The sequence below is a fragment of the Hippocampus comes genome, unplaced genomic scaffold (genome assembly GCF_001891065.2).
Source record: "Hippocampus comes isolate QL1 unplaced genomic scaffold, H_comes_QL1_v1.1 scaffold123, whole genome shotgun sequence".
NCBI lineage: Eukaryota > Metazoa > Chordata > Actinopteri > Syngnathiformes > Syngnathidae > Hippocampus > Hippocampus comes.
The window spans coordinates 400,359-413,608 of record NW_017804997.1 but is presented as its reverse complement, the minus strand read 5'-3'; the positions used below and the strand labels follow the sequence as shown (position 1 = coordinate 413,608).

Here is a 13,250-nt window from a genome sequence, read left to right as displayed (position 1 = left end):
ATCTGAAAAAAACCCGAGCCGGGTAGAGGCTGAGCCAAGTTAATACTTTGCAGCTGTCAGACACTTCTCCAACTTGAATAGTTCATGTCTACCTAGGACAGTTTGAGGACACCAACTGACAGTAAAATAAATGGCCCAGTTGCAATTATAGAAACCCTGACCAGTTATGTTCACTGAATTTTTGAAATGGGTTTCCTATGGTATATGATCAATAGATTTTGTCGTTTTACCGACAATGAAAAAAAAAAAAATCAAGGGTTCGGCATACAGTATTAACGTCATCGTCAGCAGAAGCAATAAAAAAAAAAAATCAAGGGTTCAGCATACAGTATTAACGTCATTGTCAGCAGAGGCAATCGAAGCATTTTTTGTAGGGGGCAATGCACATCAGCTACATGGTTATAAAAAGTCTACATACCCCTGTTCAATTTCAGATTGAGACAATAAAAAAAAGACACTAAAAGAAATCATTTCAAATTTCTTCTTCCCAAAATGTGCTCTATAACCTGGATATACAACTCAACACAACAAAAAAATCTAATGCTGTGGTAGTTCTCAGCCAACCAATGCCTGTGCTGTGATGTGGCAAAAACATAATGTCAGAAAAAGCCCGCTAGAACAGCTAAAGTTTACTTGGGGTTAATCGGGGCCACTTGAATTGATGGCAGGTATGTGCTGACTCCCATTTAACACAAGTTGGAACGTGACTGTTTCATTGTGAACCCAGCCACATACCCAGTTACAAAAGGGAATTTACTTTTGTGCCACCACGCAATCTTTCTGTGTCCCATCTTGAAAACATTACCCAGTGTGAACATGAGGTAAAACACACAAAGCTTAAATCCAAACATCACACAGGAATGTGGTGCCAATTAAATACAAATTAAATGCTGAAAATAATTAAGGATTTGAGCAAATGACAAAGGGTGGGATGAAAGATTATAGCTAGATCAGCATTTATATGGTACATTAACTAGAATCTTGGTTTTTTTTTCATGCCCTCAATCAGATTATCCAGAAGCCCTCGCATGATATGAAGCAGCAGTTGGCCAGCTACTCCAAAAGGGTCGCAGGCTCTGTCACCGAATTGATCCAGGCTGCAGAGGCCATGAAAGGTATTGTACCCGCCACATAAAAGCGCAGTCGCTGGACAATATTGTCACTTGATTCTTTAAGTTGTCTGTTTGTCCTTTTATTCATGACTTTTTTTGTGTGTGTGAATGAGTCATCTGTATGCTTTACAAAACTATATGTGAATAATGTCTTATTAATTAACAAAGCATCTGTTGGAGAAAATAATCTCAAGCGAAGTGGCACAATTAGCTTTGGTTAGTGGCTAATGCTAATTAGCCTAGCAGCGCAACTGCTAACTCCATACAATACAATACAATACATCCTGATTTATACTGTATAGTGCTTTCACAACAGCTGCAGCTGTAAAAAAAGCGCTTAACAAAACAGTGAACATAAAGTAAAATAATAAACACAACACATAACATAAAACACAGTCGTGCACTTTGTTGTTAAAAGTAGCTGGCAGGGGGTAAATCTCCTGATACTTCGGGCCTCTGGAGTTCAGGGCAAAAAGAAAACTGTCTCCTAAGTCCCCCTGGAATGTCTGACCGCCATCAGCTCAGCAGTTTGTTGCATGGTAGAGGTCAGGCAGCAAGTCCTGTCTCTTTCAGAATGTGCCATTCTGGCTCCACTCAGCAGAAGCACGTACAAGCTCACATTACACCGCCATATTTAAAGGAGGGTTTTGCACATACTGTAGTTCTAATGGTTTTCACCATGGAAAATTTGGGAGAACACCCAGTCATGTTTGAGCAGTGTGAACAGCAGAGGGCTTACAACGCAGCCTTGACGGAAGCCGGTGCGAAGTGTGATCGAACCTGAAGTGTTAAATGTATTTAGTTCTGATTGCATAACATTCGTAGCTACAGAAGAAGGAAGGTCAAACATTTGTTTGAGAATTGGAATTTATTACATGATACTTAAAAACTTACACTTGACTATGTCAATGTATTTAAAAAAAAATAGAACTCATAAAACCAAAACAAAAAAATAAATGATATATTTTCAAAAATAAAAAGTAGCAAACCTGCTCAAAAAATCTAATTAAAATGAACTGAATTTGGAAAACAAAACTCAAAATGAAATGAATTAATGAAAAATCAAAAACGATTATAAGCCTGGTTTCAGTCCACTTTGTTTCTCCGCATATATATTACTTTTACAAGGTCCCCTGTTTGTTTTTGCATGTGTGTTTGGTTAGATGACTAATCCCAACTAATATTATAGTGTAATATAATGTGTCTTTGCGAAGTTGGTCGATGCTTGTGCCATTGTCTTCCAAAGTGCTGGAAACATTCTGAGTGTGTTGTAGGCACTGAATGGGTGGATCCTGAGGATCCTACTGTCATCGCTGAGAATGAGCTGCTTGGAGCAGCAGCAGCCATTGAAGCAGCTGCCAAGAAACTGGAGCAACTGAGACCCAGGACCAAACCTAAGGTTTCTTTTTCTTTTCTAAATAATATAGTGTGTCCACTCAGAATCAATGTCCCCCGCCTTCCACGGGACGTGGGAAAAGCTCATTTTATAAAATAACAAATAGGATATAATGACATAATGTCAGAGATTTTCTCGGACAAAGTTAAAGAAATGACTCGGCACACAGGAAAATTGTCTTTAATATCGGCGGGAGCGGATCTCTGAGAGCGAACGATGGTAGTTGCTCCGATAATCAAACACTCAGAGTCCCGCCCTCCGCGAGTTCGACATTTTATTGTAACATATGCAAAATACAAGAAAAACACTGCCCCCGATATTTGCATGCCGCACCCCCGGTCCGGCCCCTCGGTGGTGATTGGTTACCCGTTTTTAAACTTGAACCACCAGTACGTTGGCACCTTTTCTGTCGGGTCTACATCGAATTAACCTGTTGCAGACTTCGCGGATGGCCAATGTTGCCTGGGCGCGACGGGTGTTCTCAACTCGTCTTTTGTTGTTCAACCGCTGTTCCCGAATTATTCATTCCCCTTTTGTGACCGAGCTTCGCCCTCTCCCCTGTGATCGCCCACCTGCATTGACGTGCTAATTGTGGACTTCAACAGCCCTCCGGCCAAGTGGCCGGCGCCTTTGTGTACAGGCATTTGGGGGCTGCTGGATACGCACCCATACATTTAGATGTGCCCAAATTAAATGAAACTTTAAACATGATACAATTTTGCTCATAGATTCCTCTAACACATAATCTCACAAATATGGAAACGCAAAGAAATATATTCTGAAAGTTGATTTCTATCGGTTGGCTGCTCTACTTTGGGCGTTCGTCATCTTTTTCACCTTTTTTACCTTGCTTGTTTACATTCCTGAGCCTCAGTGTGTTTCTTCTTCAGTCTGAAGATGGCCATGGATGCACAATTTGTATTGATTCAGAATCAGCTGTTGGCAGTCTGTGCTAATTTCCGGCAAAACTTAATTGATAAAAAACATGAAAATCTGGCAATTCATAAAATAATTGTTTTTAAAAAATGTATCGAAAAAGTGTCAAACTGCGACAGTGTATCAAATCAACCCGAGACGTGACTATATCCTCTATTTTTGCACCCCTAAAAGATTTAGCAGTGTGTACAGTCCATGGCATGGCGGATTGTATATCTCTCATCTTGTTATTCTTGACCCCTGTGGGCAGTTGTTAACTTTCCAAATGAGGGCACCTTTTTGTTTTTAACAACTGCTTCGCACCTCATCACAGCTGTTGCACATGATGTGTTTATTGACTGTTGGTTTCCCTCTCCTTAAACAGGAAGCAGATGAGAGCTTGAACTTTGAGGAGCAAATTCTTGAGGCCGCCAAGTCTATTGCTGCAGCCACCAGCGCTCTGGTCAAAGCTGCTTCAGCAGCACAGAGGGAGCTGGTTGCTCAAGGAAAGGTAAGGCTTACCCAATACATGTCAACTATCCACAATGAAAATTCAGCTGTGGGCCCCTCACGACACAAAGCCAAGTCCATTTATTTAGAGTTTCCCCCCCTTCGATTGGATTTGCCTTAAAACATACTCCTTAAAACAGACATTTATTTAAGTGTGTTTTATCCTCAAATCTTAATCATAACTACGATGAATGAATCATCCATTGCCCAGCAACACATAAGTACAACATAATAACGACATGCCATTCTGAGCCTTTTGACACATTTACAGGTGGGAGCTATTCCAGCCAATGCAGTGGATGATGGACAGTGGTCTCAGGGTCTGATTTCTGCCGTGAGTCTTCTCCATCCAGTTTGAAATACTGTATCAAAGAATGTACTTGCCAATTTTAACCTGTCAATGCCTTTGGACTCCTTAGGCGCGAATGGTAGCTGCAGCTACCAACAATCTTTGTGAGGCTGCCAACTCAGCGGTTCAGGGACACGCAAGTGAGGAGAAGCTCATATCTTCTGCCAAGCAGGTGGCAGCCTCGACTGCTCAGCTTCTGGTGGCCTGCAAGGTCAAGGCTGACCAAGACTCCCAGACCATGAAGAGGCTTCAGGTTTGCACTGCATGCCAATGCCAACTCCAGTAATACCTAAAATGTCTTTTTTTGGAAAAAACAAAAAAAACAAAGTCAGGTCAACCGTTACAACACGCTGCCCGGAACAACTTCAAAATAAAAGCATACCGAGGCATTGATGACCATATAGGATTTTATTAGCTCAGATTTATTTTGAAGTTGGCCTTCTTACTACATTGGTGGCGTGTCACTGTCATGCATCCCCCAAAAATTGTTGCTATGCTTAGCTTTACTTCTTCGTCTTGGTAGTGTACACTTAAATAAGCAGAAAAAAATGTTTTGTTTTGGGTTTTTTTAAGTGAGGTACCTAGTTGACTTTATATTTGACTTTAATTTCATCCCACTTGGCGGCCCGGTGGCCGACTGGTTAGCACGTCGGCCTCACAGGGTTCGATTCCGGCTCCGGCCTTCCCGTGTGGAGTTTGCATGTTCTCCCCGCGCTTGCGTGGGTTTTCTCCGGGTACTCTGGTTTCCTCCCACATTCCAAAAACATGCTTGGCAGGCTAAAGGAACACTCGAAATTGTGACTGTGAGCGCAGATGGTTGTTGGTCTATGTGTGCCCTGCAATTGGCTGGCAACCAGTTCAGGGTGTACCCCGCCTACTACCCAAAGGCAGCTGGGATGGGCTCCAGCGCGCCTCGAGACCCTTGTGAGGATGAGCAGATCAGAAAATGGATGGATGGATTAATCCCACCCGAAATATGAAACATAAAGTGGATATTTATGGTGATAGTAGCAATCCAGCCATCCAGACGGTTCATTTATTACTTGTAGCAACAACGTGACCTAATCTTCAGTAAATGAATGACGAGATTTAAAAGCATCGTATCATTTCCCCAAAATAATTCTACCTCTTCCCACATCACTCCTCTGTAGACATGAGATGATAAAAATATGAGCTCCTTCGCACTGGACCATATTTACTTCTGCAAATACTGCCACGTGATGTCATACTTTGTGCGTGCGTCTCAACGTCGTGCTTTGGACACATGCCTGTCACATCATGGGCACATTCCATTCTCATTAGAAATCACATTTAGCATCATGCCCTGCTGTGTGAGCATAGCCTAGTTCAGGGGCCCCCAACCTTTTTTGTCCCACGGACCGGTTTATGTCAGACAATATTTTCAGGGACCGGCATTTAAGGTGTGGTGGAAATAATACAACAAAATAATATGGTATGAGCTGCATGAAAACTGTGGCGTTTTCGAAATATAATAATAAACACAAGGAGCGTCTAATCTGGCCGCAACACTCCGATCGCTATGGCAATGTTTAATGCCTTCAAAATACAATACACCGCAAATTCAAAGTGCATGAAAATGACGACTCACCACAGCACCGAGCTTGATTTTCTGCAACCAGACGGTCCCATCTCGGGGTAATAGGAGACAATGACACCTCAAGTGTGTGGTTTATGTCCAGTCTACTTCGTAATTTTGTTTTCGTCACCGTTGCTGCAGAAACTCCCCACCTCACACAGGTAGGATGTCGGAAATAGCAACAGTGCTATTGTGGCGATCTCACGAGTATTCAGCCATAACTTTAATCCAGTTGTCTCGAACGTACTTTTAAGGCCGCCGTCATTTGCGATCTCCAGCAGTTTTTTTACTCATTTTGCGAGCTCCTGTGTTTTGTTTTGAAGTAATCGGTCAGGTGACGGAGAAGCGTGGCTTGATGTGTGTCCAGCGTGACACAGACGGATGTAACTGAGAATCCGGTAGTTTTTTCAAAACTCTAATTGCCCCACGGGGATAATAAAGTTTTCTGAATCTGAATCTGAAAATAAAACATCTTTCGTATTCCGAAATAAATAAAATGGAATTAAGGCAAGTTCTTTCTGTGCGGCCCGGTACCAAATGCCCAGCGGACCGATACCGGTCCGCGGACCGGCGGTTGGGGACCCCTGGCCTAGTTGACTTTTTGGGCATTTTTTTTCTGAGAGAAAAAGTATTATCTAAAATATACAGTGGTGCCTTGACTTACACGTTTAATTTACACACACACACACACACACACACACACACACACACACACACACACACACACACACACACAGACGTACACGCTGTCGTACATTGGTGCCATGTGCCTTTAAATAGCATGACAGCTATTGCCGGCCACCTCTCTTTGGAGCTGTCGTTTCCCCTGTCCCGCTGTGTGCAGCAGCTGCTGGCTGCTTCAGCAAGAGGCTGTCTTGTCTCTCTTTAGCAGAGTGTACACTCAAAAAAAAAACAAAAAAAAAGTTTTGTGAAAGAAAGCAAAAATTTTGCATTGTGCATGCACTGTAAAAAAAAAAAAGTGGGTGAACTCAAAATTTTAAGGCACCGAATTTTAATTAAATTTTAAGTTGGGCAATTCAATGAAATATTTTCAGTTTTTTTCTGTTGTGAAAATTGTCGCATTTCACAACAAAGAGTTTACAGAACTGTTGGCCTTTGTCTTGTTCCCCCCACTTTAAAAGAAGGGAGAAAAACTGGGCAAACAACTTGTTAGTTAGCTAGCTTATTTGTTGTGCTGACATTGTTGTCATAAATATTATAATATATATTTTAAAGTTGTCCCAACTTAAATATTGTTTTTGCCCCCCAAAATACAATTTTTTACAGTGTGGATGTCAGGAATTGCAGTTCATGAAACCAAGCACGATTTGTTGTAAAACCTCTTTGTAAACCAATTTGTTCTTCAATCGAGGTTCCATCACAATTAGTACTTTTTTTTTTCTTTTTTCATTATGCTGGAGGCGGGGCACTTATAAATCAAGGTACCACTGACTGAACTGTCAAACTGAAACTGTGGATATTTCCAAGACATTGAAAGTGCAGCAATCACCTGTCATAGTGAACACCACTAAATGTTATATTTATTTATGACTGTGTATCTTAACTGAGAGCACATCAGTCAGTCCCAGCCGGCTCGTGTTCTCTGATCCAATAAGCAGTGGCTTATCCCCTCCTCTTCTGGGCCTGCAGCTGCCACCACAGTAATTCCCATACATTTATGTTCAGGGGTCGGGGGGGGGGGGGTCTTGGAAACTATCCACCAGTCAACCAATGGCACCCAGAACTGGAAACATTAGCCCTGACCTATGTTTACACTCTTAGCATCTTGTCTCTTCCCTTTGCAATGATGCTTTTTGAAACATCTCCCCCATCTTTTAAGGCTGTCATGTGAAACGGTTTACATAAAACGAAATTTTTTGTTGTTTGTTTTTGTAAATTACTACATTGTGTGCAATTTATTTACGATGAATCAAAAGTTACAGAGCAGTGTGAGGGCCAATGGGCGACAGAATTGCATGGTATGGTAGAACTGGCCTGGTGTGATTGTGAGCATGAAATAAAATGTGAATTATATCCTGGATGGGAGCGAAGTACGTAAATATATGTTTTAAAATGTGATCGTTTTGTGTAGTGAGGCATTTATGGAATCAGTTATGACATCAGTTTTGAGGTAGGACTCCGATCATAACCGATTGCTTCAGTGTAGGCCGACAGTTGTTGAAAGTTCACGTCAAGGCTCTGATTCACAGTAGCATTCCAATCAAAGATAAACTAGTTGGATGATTGTATAACGTTTTTGTGATTGTGTCATCTACTACTGCGCTCAGCATCTGCTCCAGCCCACAGAGCCACAAAAGGAGAGAAAGCTACTCTTCCCTGACCAATGAGAGAAATGTTTGGCTTTGTGTTGCACTACACCAGCCCACATGTTTTCCTTTTACAGAAATTTCCAGGCACCACCAAAAAAAAACCCAAAAAAAAACATTGTTATGGTTTTCAGATCTACTGTAAGAGCACTCATGGTTGCTTCCTTTCCCTTTAAGGAGTTGCTGCTCACAACAGACCAAGTCATGCGCTCATTTCCCTGAAAATATGTCATCATCGAAACAGATGAATGCCTTCAGTTAAAGTGAACGTTACGAGAGATATGATTTGTTTGTTTTTTTTTAGGTGCTACGTGTATGCACTTTTTCTCAACTGATGTCTGTGTTTCACTAGGCTGCTGGAAATGCTGTGAAGAGAGCTTCGGATAACCTGGTGAAGGCGGCACAGAAAGCGGCGTTTGATGCTCAGGATGACCAAGCAGTGGTGGTCAAGAGCAAGATGGTGGGAGGTATCGCTCAGGTGAGTCGAACCGAAGACATTCCAGTCATTCACATTGATGATCGCATGTAGGTATGAACTGCCACAGGAATGTTGAATTAAGCAGAGCACAGGCATACTTTATTAGTGGATGCATTTAGCCATCGTACATGTTTATTTGTTTATTGCAATATTTTTGGAGGAAGGAAACATAAAGTTAGTAACGCCTCTTGCATTTCAAACGAACTGTCAACGGTTCCCACTACTGCAGCGCTCATCAATCCCCAGACCACGACACTGCCGCCACCACGACTGACTGTAGGCAAGACACAGTTGTTGTCGTAATCCTCACCTGGTTGTCATCACACATGCTTGACGTCATCTGAATCAATTAATTTTCTCAGTCTCATCATATCACCGGACAGAGTTCCCGTAATGCATATTATTCCAAATAAACAATCTAGTATGTTAACTGATATTCGGTTATCGTCAGGTCCTTATTTTCATCAGTAAAACAAAAACACATTGTCTTGTCCAGGGAAACCAAGACAAGTATCACAAAAAATAACGAGATTTATTTGCGAAAGAAAAAAAACATGGGGAGACACCATTCACAGATCTGCGAACGGAGCCTCCAATGGTACGAACATTTAGTTACATTTTAGCACTGATAGATGTCAAATTCCAATTACAAATCCCCTCTTTTGTTCCTAAGGATCAACAAAGAGGGAAAAATAACCAAAAGCACAATCCGATATGCAACGAGAGAGGTTCCCCAAATTAACATCAGACTGAAGAGGCCGTGTGGTTTGAAAACAGTCACCATAAAGAGGTCGGAAGGGGATTCCAGGCATTTCCAGCCGTTTTATCAACATGGGTCTTTGTTAGGGGGTGAAGTACACACAGGACGGAGGAGTTGTCCAATGGGCGAGGTTAAATAAGCAATGCATCAGTGTTGATGTGACAGCGCGACAAGGATTTGGGAAATGTTAGGAAAAGACCCGGGTGAGGAGACGGGATGGGTAGCGTTTAACTCTGTGGGGCCGACTGAGGAGATGGTTTGGACTAGTATTTATTCGGTGGATATTTTCAGCACAACAAAGATGTTTTGGTGGGTCTACAAAGTGTACCGACATAATGTGTTGCAGATCATCGCTGCCCAAGAGGAGATGCTTCGCAAGGAAAGGGAGCTGGATGAGGCCAGGAAGAGGCTGGCCATGATCAGGCAGCAGCAGTACAAATTTCTACCCTCAGAGCTGCGAGAAGATGGTCAGGAACAGTGAGAGAGTCGGTGGTACAATGGTGATTCATGGAATGCTCAGGACCTTCACCCAGCAACATGGAGAGAAAGTGGGGAGGTGGGGGAGCTAATTCCGCAGCAATTATACTGAATTTGTCCCTCTAGGTCATTTTCAAAGTGAAATGTGCTATAATACCCGTGTTTTACTTTGATACAGAAATAGATGTATATGCCTTAAATCCTTACAAGTTATGTATGCTTTTTGATATGTACTGATTGATTATTTACAAAATATAGGGCTCACTTTATAGTTCTTTTTTTTCTAATTGTGTGGTCTACATTTTGGAAATGCCATATGCCTTCATAACTCGAATTTAGCATTTAGACAGTTGAAGGTAAGCACAATTTTATGCTTTACCCCGAAATTTCTATGCAAAGGTTATGTGACAAAAAAAAAAGTGGCTCAGTGTATAACTGTGTCATAAGCACATGACAATATTTGAATTGATGGTTAATGTTTTTAAAATGAAAGCAGTGACATTGCAATGGAAGTGTGGGGGGACAAAAATATATTTTTTACAGATTTAGCAATTTATTAGCTATTTGACTATCATTCGTGTTTTACGGCTAGTTTTTGAAATTGAACAAGGACAGTATTTAGTCTTGGATTATATTTGAGAGAGCAGTCAAAAACCAAGAGGCTTGATATTTAACATTTGTATTCACTGTATTTGGATGTGAAATGATTAATTGAACCCTTGCCAAAGTATTTTGTCTGATGCAGAACTAATAACAGTCTACTGTCGGGGATCCCCATCGCAGTACAGTTTACGGATGTCTATCTATGCATTATTTTGAAGTGACATCATTATTTTCCCTTTACTAAGTCCCGAATGTTAAATCACAATTTTTTTTTCCCCTAGTGTATAATTGTTTTTCAAAGTGCCTTTCTATTGAATGTATCAAATAATTAAATACATTCTCTGATGCCTGTCATTTATCCTCCAACGCACTTAACTCACATCACTAAGGTAACAGAGCATCATATAAACTCACCATTGAAATAATATTTGGCACAGCTACAGTAGATTGCTGACTTAAAAAATCTGTCATTTTCAAAAGCCATTATTTCACATTGTGAAGTATAATGCTGGTGTCAAACAGTAGCACATCGCGCTGTACTGAAGCTATGTATATGCATTAAAGCCAGTTTTCATTGGAGCTCTTCATTTCTATTTTCCTGTCTTCAGAGTCATTTCTGTATTACATATGTCCTTTGTGCATTGTTGGGTATACACCCTATATAGTGGATATCAATAGTCTACACACCCATGTGCGAATATCAGGTTTTTGTGGTAAAACTGAACCCCTCAAAAAATGTCACCTTTAATGTAATGTATAACCGATATAACCTGGGGAAGTAAAATTCAATGAGAGGTTTCCCAATTGTGCACCCTCCTAACACTGTATTTGGATGCAGTCGGCTGTGTTCAGAAGGAACCCATCATATTCAAACTCATGATAAATGGGGCTCAGCACACACTCGTCACCCTTTAAAGCTCAGCCTCCATTTAACCCTTTATGTACAAATAAGGATAACCCGATAAACTGTCCACTGTAGTAACCGCTGTCCCTGAAAGGGTTAAAGTTCTGATGTTCTAGTACACTTTTCCTGCTTTTTTTTCTTTACACACACACACACACACACACACACACACACACACACACATAAAGAAGTTGTATTTGTCCCACTCGGACTGTACCAGTTGCGACCTCACAGTGTCCCAGGCAAATTTAAATGGCAAAAATGGCTAAGGGGAAAAATTGTTTTTTTTTCTACTTTTTTTTTTTCTCAAAACAAATTTTGACCCGCCTTCATTACTTGCTTAATTTTAATAAATAAAGAAATTATCGTATAAGCATTTCATACATGTCACCAAATAACTTCATGCAGGGAGATTGCAGCATATCTTCACACGGTCAGTACAAATCACAGTGTTATGTGAAGTTATGTTAAATAACTAAATTAATGTCAGAATAAATAGAGACATATTTTTACAGTCGTGTAAACTATGTAATTGATTTTCATGGTCTGTCTCTCCATGGTGGTTGGCATTGTCAAGTGATGTGAGGGGGGGATATATTTTTTTCTCCGACTTCGCAACTTGGGCCAGCCAGTTTGAGTGCTCGTTTGGGTGCTCTTTTCCTGGTTAGAGTTCCGAAAATCTCAACTTCCTACCTTGCTGGATTGGAGCATTTGGCTCCAAATGTAGCGGGGCTTAAATGTTCTCTTTTACTGATGCTGTCAGCTTCTTGGCAAATTTTTTTCTCATGTTTTCATAACTTTTGGATGTCCAAAAATTACACCAAACATCCCGTTCCGGTGCATTTTCACTCATGTGGTCCCCAAGTTCACTGGGGCTAGGGACGTATACTGTGCTTGAGTGCAGCGCTAATATAACTTTAGGAGCTCTATTTTTGTGACCGGTGCAGATTCGTCATGGCATGCAGCATTAATCTGCACAGTGGCAGTTTAAGATGGGTGTCAGTAACTTCACAGATGTGTGCAAGCCAGCATATTTTAAAAAGGGTGGTTTGCACCGATGTGGGCATGAACACAACCTGCGCCAGTATTTAGACGCGGCCCAAACAGGTGTGAGATTTGATCGATTGTGTGAGCCACTGTGCCCAAGCACGATACGAATTTTATACAGTATGTGTGGGATATTCTTTCCGACTAAAGATGGATGCCAAACTAAGATTGCAGCACAGCAGTGTTTTACCACCAAAGAGCTCTCCCTTAAGGGTACCTGAGCAGTTTCAGGCGGCAAAATTTGCCAATCCAAACCACAGCTGGACCGATTTTATGACCAATATTTTTAACTGCAGCTGTCCTTCAGCCTGCCGCATTCTGGTCTGCAGGCCAAATCCTTCCACACTGAGCTCGACTGCCATTTTAAGGTTTCAAGTCCATCCGAGTACTATTTCATACGATGTATCCCAAAGCTGAGCTGCTACTCTAACCCAAATTATATATGTACATTAAAGTTGTACTTGACTTGACTAGACTTGTAAGAATATCCACATATAATTTGGTGCAATTGGAAAATTCAAACCTGAACTTGCATTCATATTTGTTAACTAGCTAACTAAATAGAATCTGTTTGATTAGCATACACAAATTCATTCAGTGTTATTACTTTCTGTAAGATGTTCATTCTTTCTCATGTTGGTGCAGACGTGTGAAATGATACTCATAATTGGAGAAAAATAATATACTGTGGCCCGAGGCAGACTAGACAGGATCCAGCGTCACGTGCATCAAATGGACATCTGTCACTGGCCTAATATGGGCAAGGTCCACAGGC

General features: G+C 41.2%; 1 protein-coding gene across 3 annotated transcripts in view; it reads left to right on the top strand.

Annotated features, from left to right (window-relative positions):
- Positions 1-11,103, top strand: part of tln1 (talin 1) — a 94,500-nt gene extending 83,397 nt beyond the window's left edge. For all 3 annotated transcript variants that reach the window (XM_019894296.1, XM_019894306.1, XM_019894288.1), the window contains 7 exons: positions 1,010-1,115; positions 2,387-2,511; positions 3,809-3,934; positions 4,205-4,267; positions 4,353-4,535; positions 8,559-8,684; positions 9,791-11,103. In XM_019894296.1, the coding sequence (XP_019749855.1) occupies positions 1,010-1,115; positions 2,387-2,511; positions 3,809-3,934; positions 4,205-4,267; positions 4,353-4,535; positions 8,559-8,684; positions 9,791-9,925 (864 nt within the window). In that variant the 3' untranslated portion in view covers positions 9,926-11,103. The remainder of the gene's footprint in view (positions 1-1,009; positions 1,116-2,386; positions 2,512-3,808; positions 3,935-4,204; positions 4,268-4,352; positions 4,536-8,558; positions 8,685-9,790) is intronic.
- Positions 11,104-13,250: the final 2,147 nt, after the last annotated feature.